The sequence below is a fragment of the Pagrus major genome, chromosome 20 (genome assembly GCF_040436345.1).
Source record: "Pagrus major chromosome 20, Pma_NU_1.0".
NCBI classification, from domain to species: Eukaryota; Metazoa; Chordata; class Actinopteri; order Spariformes; family Sparidae; genus Pagrus; species Pagrus major.
In genome coordinates this window covers 17,390,004-17,405,392 of record NC_133234.1, presented here as the reverse complement: position 1 = coordinate 17,405,392, position 15,389 = coordinate 17,390,004, and the positions used below count along the sequence as shown (strand labels likewise).

Genomic DNA, 15,389 nt, shown 5'->3' with positions numbered 1-15,389 from the left:
ATCATCATTTTAAAAAACTATCTTTAACTTTATCTTAAGTTTGATTTGAAAAATATGTAAAACAACAGATGATCTGGCTTTGTATATACACAGATGGGTAATAAATTAAAGGAAAAACCTGAATAAATGATAAATTAATTAACATAACAAACGGTGGCTCTGTTCAGCTGTGGGGGGCATTTTGCTAGCATGGTTGGTTCCACTTTTCCCCCTACAGGGAAGTGTTTTAAGTGATCACCTTTATTCTACAATCACACATTTCTATTCTGATTAGAGTGGTCTCTTCGAGGATGACAATTTCCCCATCTGTAGGGCACGACTAAGACTCACTGAATGGTTTGAGCCGAGATCTCAACCTAACTGAACACCTATTGGAGATTTGGGACTGATGTGTTGAACAGTGCTTGCCACCACCTTCATCAAAACACCAAATGAGGGAATATCTGCTGGAAGAAGGGTGTTTCATCCCTCCAGTATGTTTTTGGAGAATCAATGCCAAGGGTACTGAAACTGTTGTGGCGGCACATGGTGACACTTTATGTTGGTTTAGCATTTATTTTGTCACCAATCTGTACATATACAATAAGATGTAACCTCTTAGATGTCATCAGAAGACCTTATCAAACACCTTGTTTAACTTGAAGTTATCAATAAAAAAAATTTGATTTCTAATAAGATTTCTCACCTGTGCTGCAAGTTCCTGCACATGTGTGAACGTCTCAATGTCCTCCTCTGTGACGTGGTCTCTCGACATGGCCGCAAAGTCGGCTCGGGCCTCCTGCTTCACACGCAGCTCCCCGTTGTGGCCTGTTACAGGCACAATAACACGACATCAACACATCAGATCGCACATCAGCACTGGCCTGTTTGAAGCAGCCGTGGCTGAATAATCTCATAAATGCATTCTATGCAAATGTGCTTATACTGTGAGTACTGCTGCTGAGCCTGTTTGAGGCCGTGTCTCGGAGGAATTTCATAATGTATCATCTTTGCATGTTTATATGAAAATCCCTAATGTAATGAAGTGAAACTAAATCACTCTAATTGCGTAACTGCTTTCATGTGCTTAGTCATCCACCAAGACAGTTTCCCATGAATGAAGAAGCAGATGCGGTGAAGGGAGCGAGTGTCGACATGAAAAGCAACTGATGTCGGAAAGCAGGCAGTAATTCTATGAAAGACATCAACACCATGACTTAACCACCAAAACAAAAACCCATTACAAGTGGACGTGATGTGTCATTAACATATTTATGGGAATGTGCTGTTGGGATAAGTAGTGTTTGTGCAGCATATTGTTTAGAACTGGATGAAACATATATCCATTTGTTTTTCCTACGTGTTATTTTTTTTTTTTAAACTGTGACTCCACTCCTGAAGACAGTGAAATGTCAGGGTTAGTGCACTTCTGGCTATAATCATCATGTCAGCTCTGAGTCAACTTGGGTGGGTGAATCACTGGGTTGTATGTGTCTAATGACCGCTGGAAGTGAGGTTGAGTGGAGACAGAGATTTCAAGAGTGAGGGTGGGATGAGGAAGAGTGCTGATGGGACTACAGCCTCTGCTAGGTAGTGATCACAATGTGAGCACTACTGCAGAGGGGTCAAGGACAGAGCAAGGAGCAACATGAGGGAGTTAGTGGGCCATGCACTATGACAAAAGCCAACGGGCGAGAGGATGGAAGCCACGTAAACTCCGCAGCCAAGTCAAAACGCAACGAAACTGGGTTAAGAAACTAAAAGAATTCAAATTAGGCAGAAGATTAGTAGTCTGTTAGAATGTTGAGGGTGTCTTCTCAAAGAAAAGATTAGCTCTAGTCTGGAAAAAAAAATAACTGCGAGTGTCAAGCTTTAAAAAAAATAAAGAAGAAGCTTAAAGGTGTGGAGACGCAGGTCTTGGCTGGAGTTTCGAGCCTTGCTTACCATGATTATTCTCAGGCTTAATTCTTCCGTCTGTCAAGTCTCCCTTTCCTGGCGAGGGGGCTCCCTTCTGAGGGCTCACTTTATACCTCAGCCTGCCTAGTGTCCTGTGCTTTTTAAGGAAGGGGTTACGTTTGAAATGACTGACCATCTTAAATGGGTGTCCTCTGGGCCGGCCTGGCCCAGCAGATGTGGAGTGTAACCTATTTTTATTAAACTCGTTCTTTCCAAGGCGCTGGGGCCCCGTTTTGGACGCATGGGGAGAATCCTGCTTATGGTGCATGCGCTTAGGCGGCGCGTAGCAAGGTAGTCGCTTTTTCCGCGACTGTCCCTGAGTAGTAAAAATGTGAGAGAGTCCGTCAAATAGTCCCTTAAGTTGGCTGCTATTGCACAGACTACTCAGGGAAGGAACACTAGACTGGCTGGAGGAGCTCTGGGGTGAATTAGCAGAGGTGGAGCTGCTGGACACCAGCGAGGGCGGGCTAAGGCCCGGCAACGTGGGAGCGGGAGGAAGGGCAGAGGACGAGGGGGTTATCTTTTGCGTGGCGTCAGCAGCGAAGGCAAACGGCTCTGGTGGCTGGGACAGTTTGGGCGGACCCTTGTCTCTAGAGCTTAACTGTCTGGCGGGCGACTCTACGGCTACAGCTCGCGAGCGACGGCCCACGGGGGAAGGGGTAAAGAATTTGGAAAGCCCATCGATAAGCCCTTTGGTTTTCTTGTTAACGGTGAGTGTAGCTGGGGTGGAGGTGGGCGTGAGGGGGGGAGTGGTGGTGGGGGTGGAAGTGGTGAATTGGGTGGCGTCGACCGCACAACAGGGGTCTGCAACAGCCAATCTGTCTCTGGCGTCCTTCACAGATGCAGCATGACCAGATGAAGGTGTGGAACAGACGGTAATCTTTTGACCCCTACCAGGTGACCCCCTTCCTCCAAGTGCTACCATGGAGCCGTCACCACTGGTTAGAGACCTGCCAAGACAAGGAAAACAAAGATCAAGTACTGTATGTAAGTGCAATTTTGAGGTGCTTGTATTTCCATTTTATGCTATTTTATACTTCTTTTCAACTAGTACTTTTAACTCTGCTCCATTAATCTTACATATACAGTACTGACAAAGGATGTGATCAACTTCTTAAATATGATGCAACGTTAGAAATCAACCCACCAACAATATATGAAGTTGTTAAACTTAGCTTCACCTCTAACAGTTACGATATTAAAGTGCTGCTTACACACTCATTCATCAATTATGCATTATCTAAGGGGCCATTCTGAATAATGAGTACTCTTATTTTTGATATTTTAATTAAATTTTGCTGATCTTCCACTACTGCAGACTGCACCCCAGATCTCTAGAATTCATTCTTTATTTCTGCATGAGTAACAAGTGTTTTTTGGGAGCAATCGACACATTTTGCATTCCAAAAACTGTGTGAAGTTCAGTTGTGCTTAAGTAAATAAATGTTAATTAATTTTGATGAGAAGAGAAGATTTCACCGCCACTTGCATTTAATTATTGTTTGCTCAGTGTGTTGTTTTTCTCTGTGAAAGATAATTCCAGTTTATAACGGTCTTACTTTATAATCTGAATCTGTTATGACAACACTGTATGCCAATAGAGCTGCGACGATTAATGGATTACTTATCAACTATCAAATTAATCCAATGAAAAATAGTTATTCCTACACACATTTTCTTTTTGTACTTCTGCAATGATTTACTCAAAAAAAAGTTGACGTATTGGTCACAAAGATCTTTTCTCAAGACATAAAAGGTGGTGTGCATGTTGCCTTCGACTCAACTATGAAATTAATCACCAGCTATTTTGATTTGATTTGACAGAATTATTAATTATTGTGAAGATTTCTGATTTCTTTACTGCCTTGTGACAGTAAACTAAATATCATTTTTGTTGTGAATGACATAAGTCATATGAAGAAGTCATCTTGAGCTTCGGAAACAATGATTAACATTTTTCACCATTTTATCTTATAGACAAACAACTAACCCATTGACTAAGAAAATAATCGACAGGTTAATTGACAATAAAATGAATCTATAGTTGCAGCCTGAACGTACAAAAGTAATTGCTCAGATTTGGAAACACACGACATCTGTAGGTCAAAGTTGATCCAGAAACTCTGTATGTAAACTGTTGTGATATTAATTTGGGGTTTTGACTTCTTTTCAGCAATGTCACCACATTACAAAACCTTAACAATTGACTGCGAGTACAACAAATACAATGTTATTATAACCAGTAGAAATGTTCCTTTAATAAAGTACTAATATTGAGGTTATTGCACACTTACATTCTTTGTTTGAGCTTATTTCTGGGCCTTCCGATTGGCTTTGCATATCGACGTTTGATCTGATCGGCTTTCTTGTGCAGCAGCTTCTTCCCATTCTCCTTCGGCCTGCAGACTTGGCAGATCCAGGTTCCTGGAGGGTGTCCAAACACAGAGAGTACCGTTTAGGGTGGGTTCATCAATTCAGAGGACATACAGTACGTTCATTTGAAACATTTCCTTTAATACCGAGAGCTGGCGAGACTCCCACCAGCTCACAATGACAATCAATTACTCAGCACAAAGTGAAAATCCATAAGAAAAACATTGGGTCAATTCTCTGTCCAGTGAAATAGACTTCGTGTCAGCTTGTTGAGCAAAGCTATGTGACTTGTATGAATTGCCTGCCAAACGTCCTACCACAGTACGTGCACCACCATTACAAGCCTCGCTGTAGGGTCAGTACTGTAATCCAGAGATAGCAAATCTCCCCAGGGATGCTGAAATAATTTGATATGCATGCAAAGCTCCTAATAAGCCACCGCTGCCTCTCTGTGTGCTGAGTGACAGCCCCATACGGCCGTGTGTGAAGAAAAGGCTTTGAAATGACAGCAGAGAGGGAAACAGAGAAGCCAGACAGTGTAAACACCTCACCTTTTGGCATTCTTGAAAGCGGTGGGTCGCAGCATTCCATGTGAAAGCCCCGATCACATGAATCGCAGAATAGCATCTCATCCTGAAAGGGAACAGCAGGCATGTTTGAGGGACGTCCCTGTCGCATACGTTTAAACCCCCCCCACACACACACACACCCGTCATTTAAAATCTTTTTCCTGCACAAGAGAGGCTTTAACAAATCTGAGGGAAAACCAACAAATCCTCAGGGATGCACAAAATGACATCTACCTCCAAGCCAACAACACTGAAAATGGTAGTGATAAGATGTATGCATTGTGATACTTACAGCATTCTTCCCCTGTATTCGACAGGAGCTGCAGGTTTTGCATTCAATACACTGCCATCGTAATCTCTTCACATTTGAGGTTAATTCGGGGGAGAACTTCAGACATGATGGATGCCCTTCAGAAGCAATCGAAAGTGCATATTAGGAGTTTTACCAGTGTTGACGGTGTCACGTAGCCAGAGGCTTTCTATTTATTCACACAGTATGGTTAAATATTAACACATTACCTCATCAGAAACAATGGTGTGCCTGTATGTCCACAACACTTTTTCCCCCCTGCCACAAGTTGTGTCTAAAAACAGTATGATCAAACATCTGAGCCGCTAATTACAGATAATTTGATCTTAATGAGGCAGAAACAGTAGCTGCACTCATTCTAATGGAAGCCGATCCATGAAAGTCATGTAAAAGCTTGCCTTCTCTCTCACCCGGCTCCCTCTCATGGTTGTAAAACAGCTGTTTTACAGTGAGAGCACAATTTGTGTACACTACGAGCGGTTAATGAAAACCACCTCGACGCTACTTAGTCAAATTTGTGCTATAAAAATGTCACCAGGAGAACAATTCCTTACGGCATTTAAAATAATTGTTCAAACATAAATGACTCCTTGGCAGAGGTAATTTTATGGGGGGTTAGCAGTTTTGTATGGAACAAAAGAACAGTAAAGGAAATGCCACCAATCTGCAGCGGGAAAAGGGTTGATCTTTGATCCGCTGTGCTTGGTGCTGCTCTATAAGGAGAATCTGAATTGAGGGAAAATGACTTGGGTGATTTCAGATTCTAACAGCCACTTATGGAGCATCTGCCCTTCTTGAGCCCGATGAGGGTTGCAAGCAATTTGGATCCCTCCAGCCACTCAATTTGAACATTGTTCTTCCATTAAATCCCTTAAAGGGAAGTGAGAAATGTGGAACAAGAATGTGACATCTGCCTCGCTGATGCTGAGAACTGCTGCTACAAGGACTGGGTGTTATGCTACTACACTGTATATTGATAGATAACAGAAATGTGTCAACAATCTGAATTTTTCTGAGGTAGCTATGATATCTCTGGTTTTATTATCTGGCAAATCAACAGAATCATAAAGGCAGGAATCCTTTACGAAAATGTTGGATTTGCAGAATGTTTGTGTCAGTACACAGATTTTTAGGTATTTTAGGCAAGGAACAGACATTTTCATGCAGTTATAAAAACATTTTGGCCGACTATTTCCAGAAAATGCACCATATCATACTTTAGCTCTAAATGCTAAAGCTAAACGCAATTCTTCAATTACAATTTCTTCTTATAACAGGGCAATAACTCAATATCATTGTCATTTTTGATTTTTTTTCATGTTGCATCTTTACCAAATGAAGGATTCAAAGCTAATTCAAGTTTTTAAAAAAGCCTGACTGATTTTACTGGCCAATATTGGCCTATCACATATATATCAGTATCAGCGTATATGTTGTCCAATATCCGCTGATAAAACTGTCCTCTGTTACGTAACGGTTACAAATGCAGAGGGCCTCAAATCTGACATTCTTGTGCTAACTGAAAGTGTCCCAGAGGGGTTTCCATTTTGGGGTCTGTTTTGTTCTTAACCTCTGTACCCTCCTCCGTATCAGCACTACGAATTACCAGCTACGCTCCTCAAAGTGTTTGCTTTTTAATGTACCTAGGGTTTTGACAGATTTAGGAAACTGCATTTTCATACTATGCACCTTAAACACGAAATAACTTGGAAAGAGATCTGAATTTAAATGATGAACTTAAGGATGTCATTCGGAATGTGGTGAAGGCGGCATGTGGATGATTTTCTTGAGAGGCCACTGTGTTTAAACACCTGTTCTCCTGTTTTATTGTGGATATGATGTTTCATATGTTACATTTTATTATGTTGGGATTTTGTACAGCTGCTACCTTGCCCACGTCTCTCATATAAAAGAGATCTTGAACTCAATGGGACTTCCTGGTAAAATAAAAAAATGTGTTTGTTAACCACATCTGAGGGATCAGGATTTTTTATATAATTCTCGATTATCTATTTTTTATTCCCTGATATCATTGACGGCATTGGCCTTAAAAAGCAGATTTTGTTGAACACATATGAAGAGCTTTTGTCTGATTCAATCTAGATCATTGCATCAAAACAAGTGTTAATATTTCACATGGGATTTTGCATGTATATGCCATACTGTGATATTATATCTCCCACTTCTATTCATCATATAAATTCACACTGTTGCTTGTGAGCCTTTGCTAACATACACATACAATGGTTTTGTCCAGACGACAGTATGTTATAGCTTGTGAGAACATCCAAGAACTGAAGCGTTACACAAGGCGACTTACCACTGCTCCCACAGTCTGCACAGGACAGCAGCTCTTCTGGCCGCTTGTCCCGATTTGACTCTTTCGTTCCAAGACAGAAACTGCATATTGGGATGGGGTCAACCCGGAGCTGGGTGGGAACACAAACAGAGACAAACTGTTTAAAAAACACAAACGGGCACAGGCTGTGTATGAAGTGCTTGAAAGCCTGTTTGTTTTCGGACATTTTATCCTGCCGGGATTTTTGAGATCACTGTGGACATATTGTTGGTTAAAGCAGGACGATGAAACCAGAGTGTGCTTTAATGAAAGAGCCAGAAAAATATGAACTAGAAGCATGAGCTCAGAGAAAGAAAAAAAGAGTTGACTTCTCACAGACTAGAAATGAATAATAAATGAGTCTCATCCTCAGAGATACGCTGCGTTTGAGATCCACCTCCTTTATCCATTACATCTGAATGGGTAAGTGATCTTAGTAATCATAGTTTAAGGGCTTAATCCAATTCTTAAAGCTTGCACTCCAGTCTGAAAGGATTAACCAGCATGTAATCAAATTACCTCAATAATAAAACATGCTCTCATTGTTGCCGCCATGATCCACTGTAAATGTTGCAAGTCTCAGAACAAACACTCATTTAAGGGCTTACGGTTAAGTTCAGAAGAAGTAAAATATGAGCACAAGGTTTAAGAGGATTTCCCCATTGATCACTCACAATGAAGAGAGGCTGATTTCACAGAGGAGAAGACTTAAAGCCAGTCAAAACCAATCGCAAGCTGAAATCATGACCAGACTAAACTCCCGCTGACGTAATGTGGCTGTCCCTTAAAATATGAGATCACATACACCAGCCTCTAGAGGAGCATCAAACAAACTGCTGCCACCTTTCTTTTCCTGCTCGAGAGGACGTTCTTAAAGGAAAATAACACTCACCGGGTGTGGGCATAAATAACCCACCTCATCATCAGTTTACACACTAAGTCCTCGTCAATTGACCGGTGCTTTGAAGGGCACTCTAGGGATGCCCATAATTAGTTCCTGGTTTCTATGACGCACATCAGCATCCTGACCTCAACAAAATTTGCGACCTCCAAATCTCTATTGGTCGTGACCTCCTCCTGACCTGCCGCTGAATTAAAGGGAGATCTATTTTTTTTTCATCCGTCAACAAACACAAGACAGCAGCATCCTTTCAACCTGCCTGCCACATGATTGAGCTGAACCCCAGGAGGGAAATTCAGCAAGGATGCAGCAGGGATTTTGGTCATTGTTCCTGGCTGTTGTATCAATTAGTTGTTACGGTGAGGGGAAGCAGTTTACTGCCACATCAATGATTACTCTATTTTCCAACCTGCCAGGTCAATATTTGCAAGCAGGCACTGGCATTAGGAGCTGACTGCTGCTCACAGAGCTGCGATTATGGACATAAAAAAACGCTGAAATGCTTGTGTGTGAGGGGGCTGCACCTGTAGGATATAACACAGCGGCTCAGAGGTAATCAGTGATTTTCATATGGTCTATTGTTATGGAAGAAAAATTAACACATTCTGTAACTGTAATTAGTACAATCTTGTTGAACAGGCCTGGTCATATTCAGTAACACTTTATAATAACCATCATTAATAAATGGCTACATTTATAGTTAAATTAAACTTACGTTAATAGATATTTTACTGTTAAACACTGAAATGCTTTGTAAACAATTTATTAAGCAATGCAGGGCTCCAGATGAACTTTTTATACTGGTTACGTTGGTGCACCTAAACTTTTATTTAGGTTCACCCAATAGTAAATTTAAATCAAATTCCTATTACATTATATAAATGAAGAAAATGTTTTCTAGGCATATATTAGTTCAAAGGCAACTGTCTAAATACCAAGTTTGTGTTTGTTAAAAAATATTTCTACAGGCTATTTTTTGTCTTGTTTAGACCCACCAATGAAAATGTTTTGTCACTTCTGACAGATTTTTGGGCGCATGTGCAACCAAAATTGTTGCACCCTGGAGCCCTGCAATTGTAAAAGTTTATAAACATCAGTCACAGCCACCCAAATAATGTTTATAGATGAACTACACAGTACTTACGAACTATTATACATACCAGTTACAACTTTACAATAAACCATTGTTTAATGAATGGTTTGTAAAGCATTTATTGTTTGTTAACAGTGAAATAAGCATCAGCTTAAGTTGAATTAACTAGATATAACTATATCATTTAGGTCATTTATAGCTAAGCTATAATCAAATGCCAAACATTCTCTGGTTTCAGCTTGATCTCTTTGTTTTCATATCGCTGTAAAATTGGAATATCTTGGATCTCTGTCGACTGTCGATTGGACAAAAGAACCAAATCAAAGATGAGACCTTTGGTTGTTAAAACTTGTAATGAGCAGTCAGACATTATACAGCCTAAATGAACAATTGAAAAGATGAATCAATAATGAAAACAATCTTTAGTTGCAGCCCTACATGTAACCCCGATGTTTTGTTAACTGGACTGCACCAAGTCTGTCAGTTTAGGGCTCATCAAAGTTTAAATCCCACTTCCTCCGAGTATAAATAAATGGAAAAATGTTGGCTTTTTGTCCTTTATCACAAGCCAGTCTGTGTTATTATCACTGCTAAAAGATGCAGCCAGAGGCGTTTCATAACAAGGCCTCAGTGTTGTGATCTCTTCAAGAGTTACATGTACAAAAAGTGCATCTGTGTCATTCTTATTATGTTGCCTGCAGAGGCTAACTGAAATCACTGAGTAAACAATATCCTTAAAGGCCTTAGAGCTCTGATTTGGCTCTAACAAACAGTGCAAATATGATTTCTGTGACAGAATTATAGATACAAGCAAGAAAACGAATGTAAAAAGCTCGAGATTAATAAGACATCAGTGCTAATATGCAGCCTGTGCACACTGCTGATGAAATGCTCGCCGCTGAAGTCTTCACTTCATAACATAGTCTCCACTGACTGAGCTATGAAGTCTAATCCAGGAACTGGAGAATTAATTTCCATCAGGAATATTCTAAGGCCTGGTGATTTTAAACCAATAGCAATTTGCAACTGCAAAAAATGGAGAAACAAACACAGCTGAAGAGATGCTGATGATTTACTCGGGGATTCTAAATTAAGTACATTACAGGAAATTATGCTGCTTCAAAAGAGCAGGCTGTCCTGAGTGAGGGGGTGGGGTCCTATTAGAAAACTGCTGGTAGAGAGAGAGAGAGAGAGCTCAAGTGGTTGCATAACGCAGCAGGAGGAAAAAAAACTCTCATTCCTTGCCTTTGTTCCTGCCAGAGTCTCTTCAGAATCTAATAAACTCTAAACCAAGACTGCTCTTTTTTACCTCAAAGTATCTCTTATTCTCAACACACAGACACACACACACACTTGTTCTTCAACAACTGAACAGGCAGAGCTGTCTCATCCTTTGAAGTGAACGGTAAACCTGGACTGGGCTAGGTGATGTCATCAGGCCCGGAGCAATAGGTTGAAATGTTCCAAATGGAAAACAGCAGGCCTTCCTCAGCTATGAGAACCATCGCAGGACACTGTGTCTCTAAACAGTTCTCAGTTTCACTTTTGGCCTGACCACAGACACAGTCACAGTTGTGGCTGCAGTTTCAAGGTGTCGCTTCCTGATTATTCACTGTGAAACTGGTGGGGAGCAGGGTGACATCTCTATAGCCTGATGCTTGCTAGCCACTTCAGCTGCACAACTTGTGCATAAACTATTAGACCGCACTTCATCTTGATAAAGCCTCAACACGCCATCTGCAAGGAGCCTTCACAACAAACTATCGAGATGACTGTACACCGCACACATGAGAACTATTTTCCATGAAACACCCTCCCGTGTCTAACAGTGTCTTAAAATCGCAATGCAACTACAATAATGCTGTCATTTTAAAGAAATCTGTCGGCAAAGTGTGTTATAGCTAAGCACCAGTAATAGAGACACAATCTCTGCAAACTTGACACCACCCCTGAGGTGCCAAAAGCAGCAGAAACAATGCAACCTGGAAGTTTGTTTATATGGTTTTATTTCCTCTCTGGGGCATCTCAGTTAGCACAAAGGTCATAATAGCTGCATGCAGTCTGAGATATTCTGTCCAACCACACATATTTCAGCTGCACAATTTGTCAAGACTAGTTTACGCTCACATTTCCAATAAAACATCCCAAATCTGTTCACTAATGCTTTGCTAACTCACAAGACAGCCAGCCACATCCCTAAGGTCATTAGGCTAGAGTTACATAACCTGTGGGAAGTCTACAGCAGACTGCCTACCACACACTGTCAGCATGACTTTCTGATTATCCAAGCTCTCTTATTATGGAGACCAAAAGCAACACAGCCCCCAAAAGGACACAGTCTAGATGGCGTTGTGTCTGACCTTCCAAGATGGAGTTGCAAAGATTAAGACCACAATTGTAAAATTCCTATCAAGCTAATTCCACTCAGTGGAGCCCTTAACTTTCTGGAAACTCCTTAGTGATTAAATCATGGAAAGGTTCATAAAATGTCATTAGCTCTCGCAAAAGAAAGCTTTACTACATGTTGGAGCTGGATAAGAAGTAATCCACAACACTAATATTTAACATGAATAAGAATATTTTTGGCAGGAATTTTACTATTGTGGTGATTGGGATGATTCTTAAGGGAAACAGCAGCATATAGACCAAAGCCCAGGGTAACATGAGGGGAAAAGAGTGAGGATGAAGCGGCCAAGGTGTGTGTACCTGGTCTCGCTCATGAGGGAGGAGTGTCACTGATGACAAGACCAAGGGGGAAGCGCTTGGACACCTGGGGCCCCTTCCCTCCGAACTGCCATGGCTGAGCTTATACCGCGGGCCATTTTTTAACAACCTGCCGTTGTTGACTGACCGCTTGGCTGCCAGCCGTAACCTCTGCCGGAAAGCAGTGTTGTCAACAATGTTTGAGAGGTCATCCTGGTTCCTCAGATACCTCTCGATGTTCTTTAGCGAGGAGCCATGGGTATCATCCAGGCCCTCGATGGCCCTCTTAAGTATTTTATTCCAATCAATATGGCGCAGATCGCTTGAATTCCATATAGATTCCTTTGATGGCACAGATACATTTGCAGGCGGGATTGATCCAACTCTCCCGGGATTTCCTGGGTCCTTGTAGGAGGCACTCCCCTTATTTGTAACCTTGAGAATAGAGCCATCATGAACACTTAATTCCAACTGCTCAAGGACGGTCTTCTTGTCCAGTCCATGCGATGTGGCCACCGCATGACAGATTCTCTCCTCTGAGGGCCTCTGCTTTTGCCTTTTGATTTTCTGTATTGCTTCAAGAATCCACTCCGTGTACAGAGGGTTTGCAAGTTTTACCATGGTTGAACAATTAGACTCACAAAAATGTGATCCATACAGATTCCCCCTTTCTGCTGCTGAACACTGTGTACATCCACATCCTCGGTAAGGTCAAAAAGTTATGTTCCACTACAGCATCCGCATATTTCTTCTCAATCCTTGGTCTCTGACACTGAACTTCAGGAAAAGTTGGCACGAGTAAATTCCACAAGGGTAGTCACCAGCTGACCTGGAGCTTTATTTACTTGAATCCCAGATCAAATCTAAAAGGGAAAAGAGCAGAGGGAAAAAAAATGGTCAAATACTTCCTCTTATTCACATTTTATAAACTAGCTTATAGCACGCTGGATGCAGAGGCTAAGCTAAAGGAATGCAGGACTTTTAAGATGTGTTAAACAGATGGACGTAAACAGATGCAAGAGCTGTCATGGTTGCTAAAGAAATTCGAGTGACTTAATCCACAGTCTGACACCACAAATCCACACATCAAACCAGATGCCCCCCTTTTCAAAAAGAGACTATTCTGCAAAGTAGTAAGTTTTCCCACAACGTCAGGTAGCTAACGTTAGCTAGAAACTTCTACGGAGCTCTGGGAAAAGTATAAATAGTCACCTCGACTGATACATATTTTCGCTTTCAGACTCCTTCTTGTCGACATGAAGATAGAGAGAGAGAGAGAGAGAGAGAGAGAGAGAGAGAGAGAGAGAGAGAGAGAGGGAAAAAAAACAACAACCCACCCTTACAAGTTATTCCTACAGCACGTAATTCCCAAAATGTCACCGCGACGTCTTCACAGTCTGAAACAAACGAAGTGGCTAAAAAAAGGACAAAAAGCAGATCACACGTAAAGTTTAACCGTTAGTTGTCCGCACGCGACTTTTGACAGCTCGACGTCCGCAGCGACGAAACTGATCAGCGCGAGCGTTTTTTTTTTTAATGACGGACGTAATAATCAATGCTCACTTCCTGACAGCTGCCGAGGCACGTCCGCAAACATCCACCGAGTCCTTTCGCGACGGAAGAAACCGGCAACAAGCGCGCAACAAACCCAGAGTTGTGCTCCGCCGAGTTGAGCTGATAAATGACAGTGTTGCCAGCATTACTGATGTCACCTAAACAGTCGCCATTTTGTTACAATGTTGTAGTTTACATGAATCCGACATGACGCTGATTACAATCCAATGGAGTCTCATTAAACCTTACCTACACTAATGTGCCCTCCCTAGCAACTTCAATATTGGCTGTAAAGACAAGATCCGATTTCTGGTTTGATAAAGCACATGTCAATCTTTATGTATGAGCTCACTCTAAGAGGCACGGCACTGGCTGTGTGATCTGTCACTTCACTCAATTGACCCGCCTCTTAAGGTGCCTTCAGTGACGGATTGATATCATTTACCTCCAACACTCATAATATCGGAACTTATAGCTCCGACGGCAGCGGCGGGGTATTATTAAGTCATAAATACGCTATAACAGGCATAAACTGGCTGAGTGGTAATTAAATAAGATGAATATTTAACCTCATTTGCGAGGCGTTTAACACCGGCCCACCTTTACTTCCATTCCTCCTTGAAACAGTTGGTTACACTTGAAAGTGATTTGGGAACATTTTAGACTTTAATTGGCTGTTTGTTAAATCTATCATGTCTTTGCATAAAAACCTGCAGAGGCGATTTAAAGTGGAACATCGTATATTATCAATCCAAGGTAGCATATTCAAGACTCCTGCAGGCTAAAATGTGTCTAAGCTATCGCCTTTCCCCCTCTCTCTCTCTTTATCTTCCTCCCTTTTCATTATTTCCCCGAGAGGAGCCGTAATTCTCCTGATATTTAACATTTAAACTACGTGACGTTAAATTGGAGGGAGGGGGGGGAGCGATAAATAAACGAAAAAGTGTTTTTCTGCTCGCTCTGGCAAGCGAGAAAATTATTAACGTCCTGTGTTGCGCCGTGCAAAAGGATGGCATGACCTCTTTATCACCAATATCCACCAACGAGGGGAAAAATAGTGAGCCCTGGAGAGAAAAAAGAGGCGTTCAGGGGGGAATACAAGTTAACACGACTGCTGGGAGAGCAGCTCCTTCATCACTGCTTCTCAATTATGTATCGCTAGTTTCTTTAGCTCCCCATTTCTCAGCTTCAGCTCCGCTCTCGTTTTTCCATATTTTATTAGGAAATGATACACAAGCCTCCTCGGGTTTTTCTTTTTCTTTTTTGCTTCCTCCACGCCGTTTTGTTACACGTTACACAAACAGACCTGCCTATCTATCTATGTAATGTTCCGCCGCCGTGGGCGAGTAAAAAAAAAAAAAAAAAAAAAAAAAGGGCACAAGAAATTAAACGAGCAAGTTTCATGCAAGGATGAACATATAACTAGTATGAAAGAAGAGAGAGAGAGGAGAGAGGAGAGAGGAAGGAAGGGGGAAAAAAACGAGGGCACACAGGCTACCGTAAATATTTGCTGGTTAGTTTACCTCTTCAAGTTTTTCCCCCCCTCGGATACTCCTCTTCATTATCGGGGAAACGTCGAAGGATAAAAATGTACAGCGACATATCCGAAGCGA

At 41.6% G+C, this 15,389-nt stretch overlaps 1 protein-coding gene across 3 annotated transcripts in view; it reads right to left on the bottom strand.

Annotated features, from left to right (window-relative positions):
• kat6b (K(lysine) acetyltransferase 6B) overlaps positions 1 to 15,389 on the bottom strand; it is a 26,301-nt gene extending 10,912 nt beyond the window's left edge. The window contains exons 1-9 of one of the 3 annotated variants that reach the window (XM_073489234.1): positions 13,786 to 13,930; positions 13,560 to 13,637; positions 12,226 to 13,085; positions 7,508 to 7,616; positions 5,170 to 5,285; positions 4,860 to 4,941; positions 4,230 to 4,359; positions 1,924 to 2,885; positions 686 to 807 (exon numbers count right to left, since the gene is read on the bottom strand). In XM_073489234.1, coding sequence (XP_073345335.1) covers positions 686 to 807; positions 1,924 to 2,885; positions 4,230 to 4,359; positions 4,860 to 4,941; positions 5,170 to 5,285; positions 7,508 to 7,616; positions 12,226 to 12,843 — 2,139 coding nt within the window. In that variant the 5' untranslated portion in view covers positions 12,844 to 13,085; positions 13,560 to 13,637; positions 13,786 to 13,930. Of the gene's footprint in view, positions 1 to 685; positions 808 to 1,923; positions 2,886 to 4,229; positions 4,360 to 4,859; positions 4,942 to 5,169; positions 5,286 to 7,507; positions 7,617 to 12,225; positions 13,086 to 13,559; positions 13,638 to 13,785; positions 13,931 to 15,299 lie in introns of those variants that run through there. The other 2 variants (XM_073489235.1, XM_073489236.1) reach the window with 2 other exon arrangements.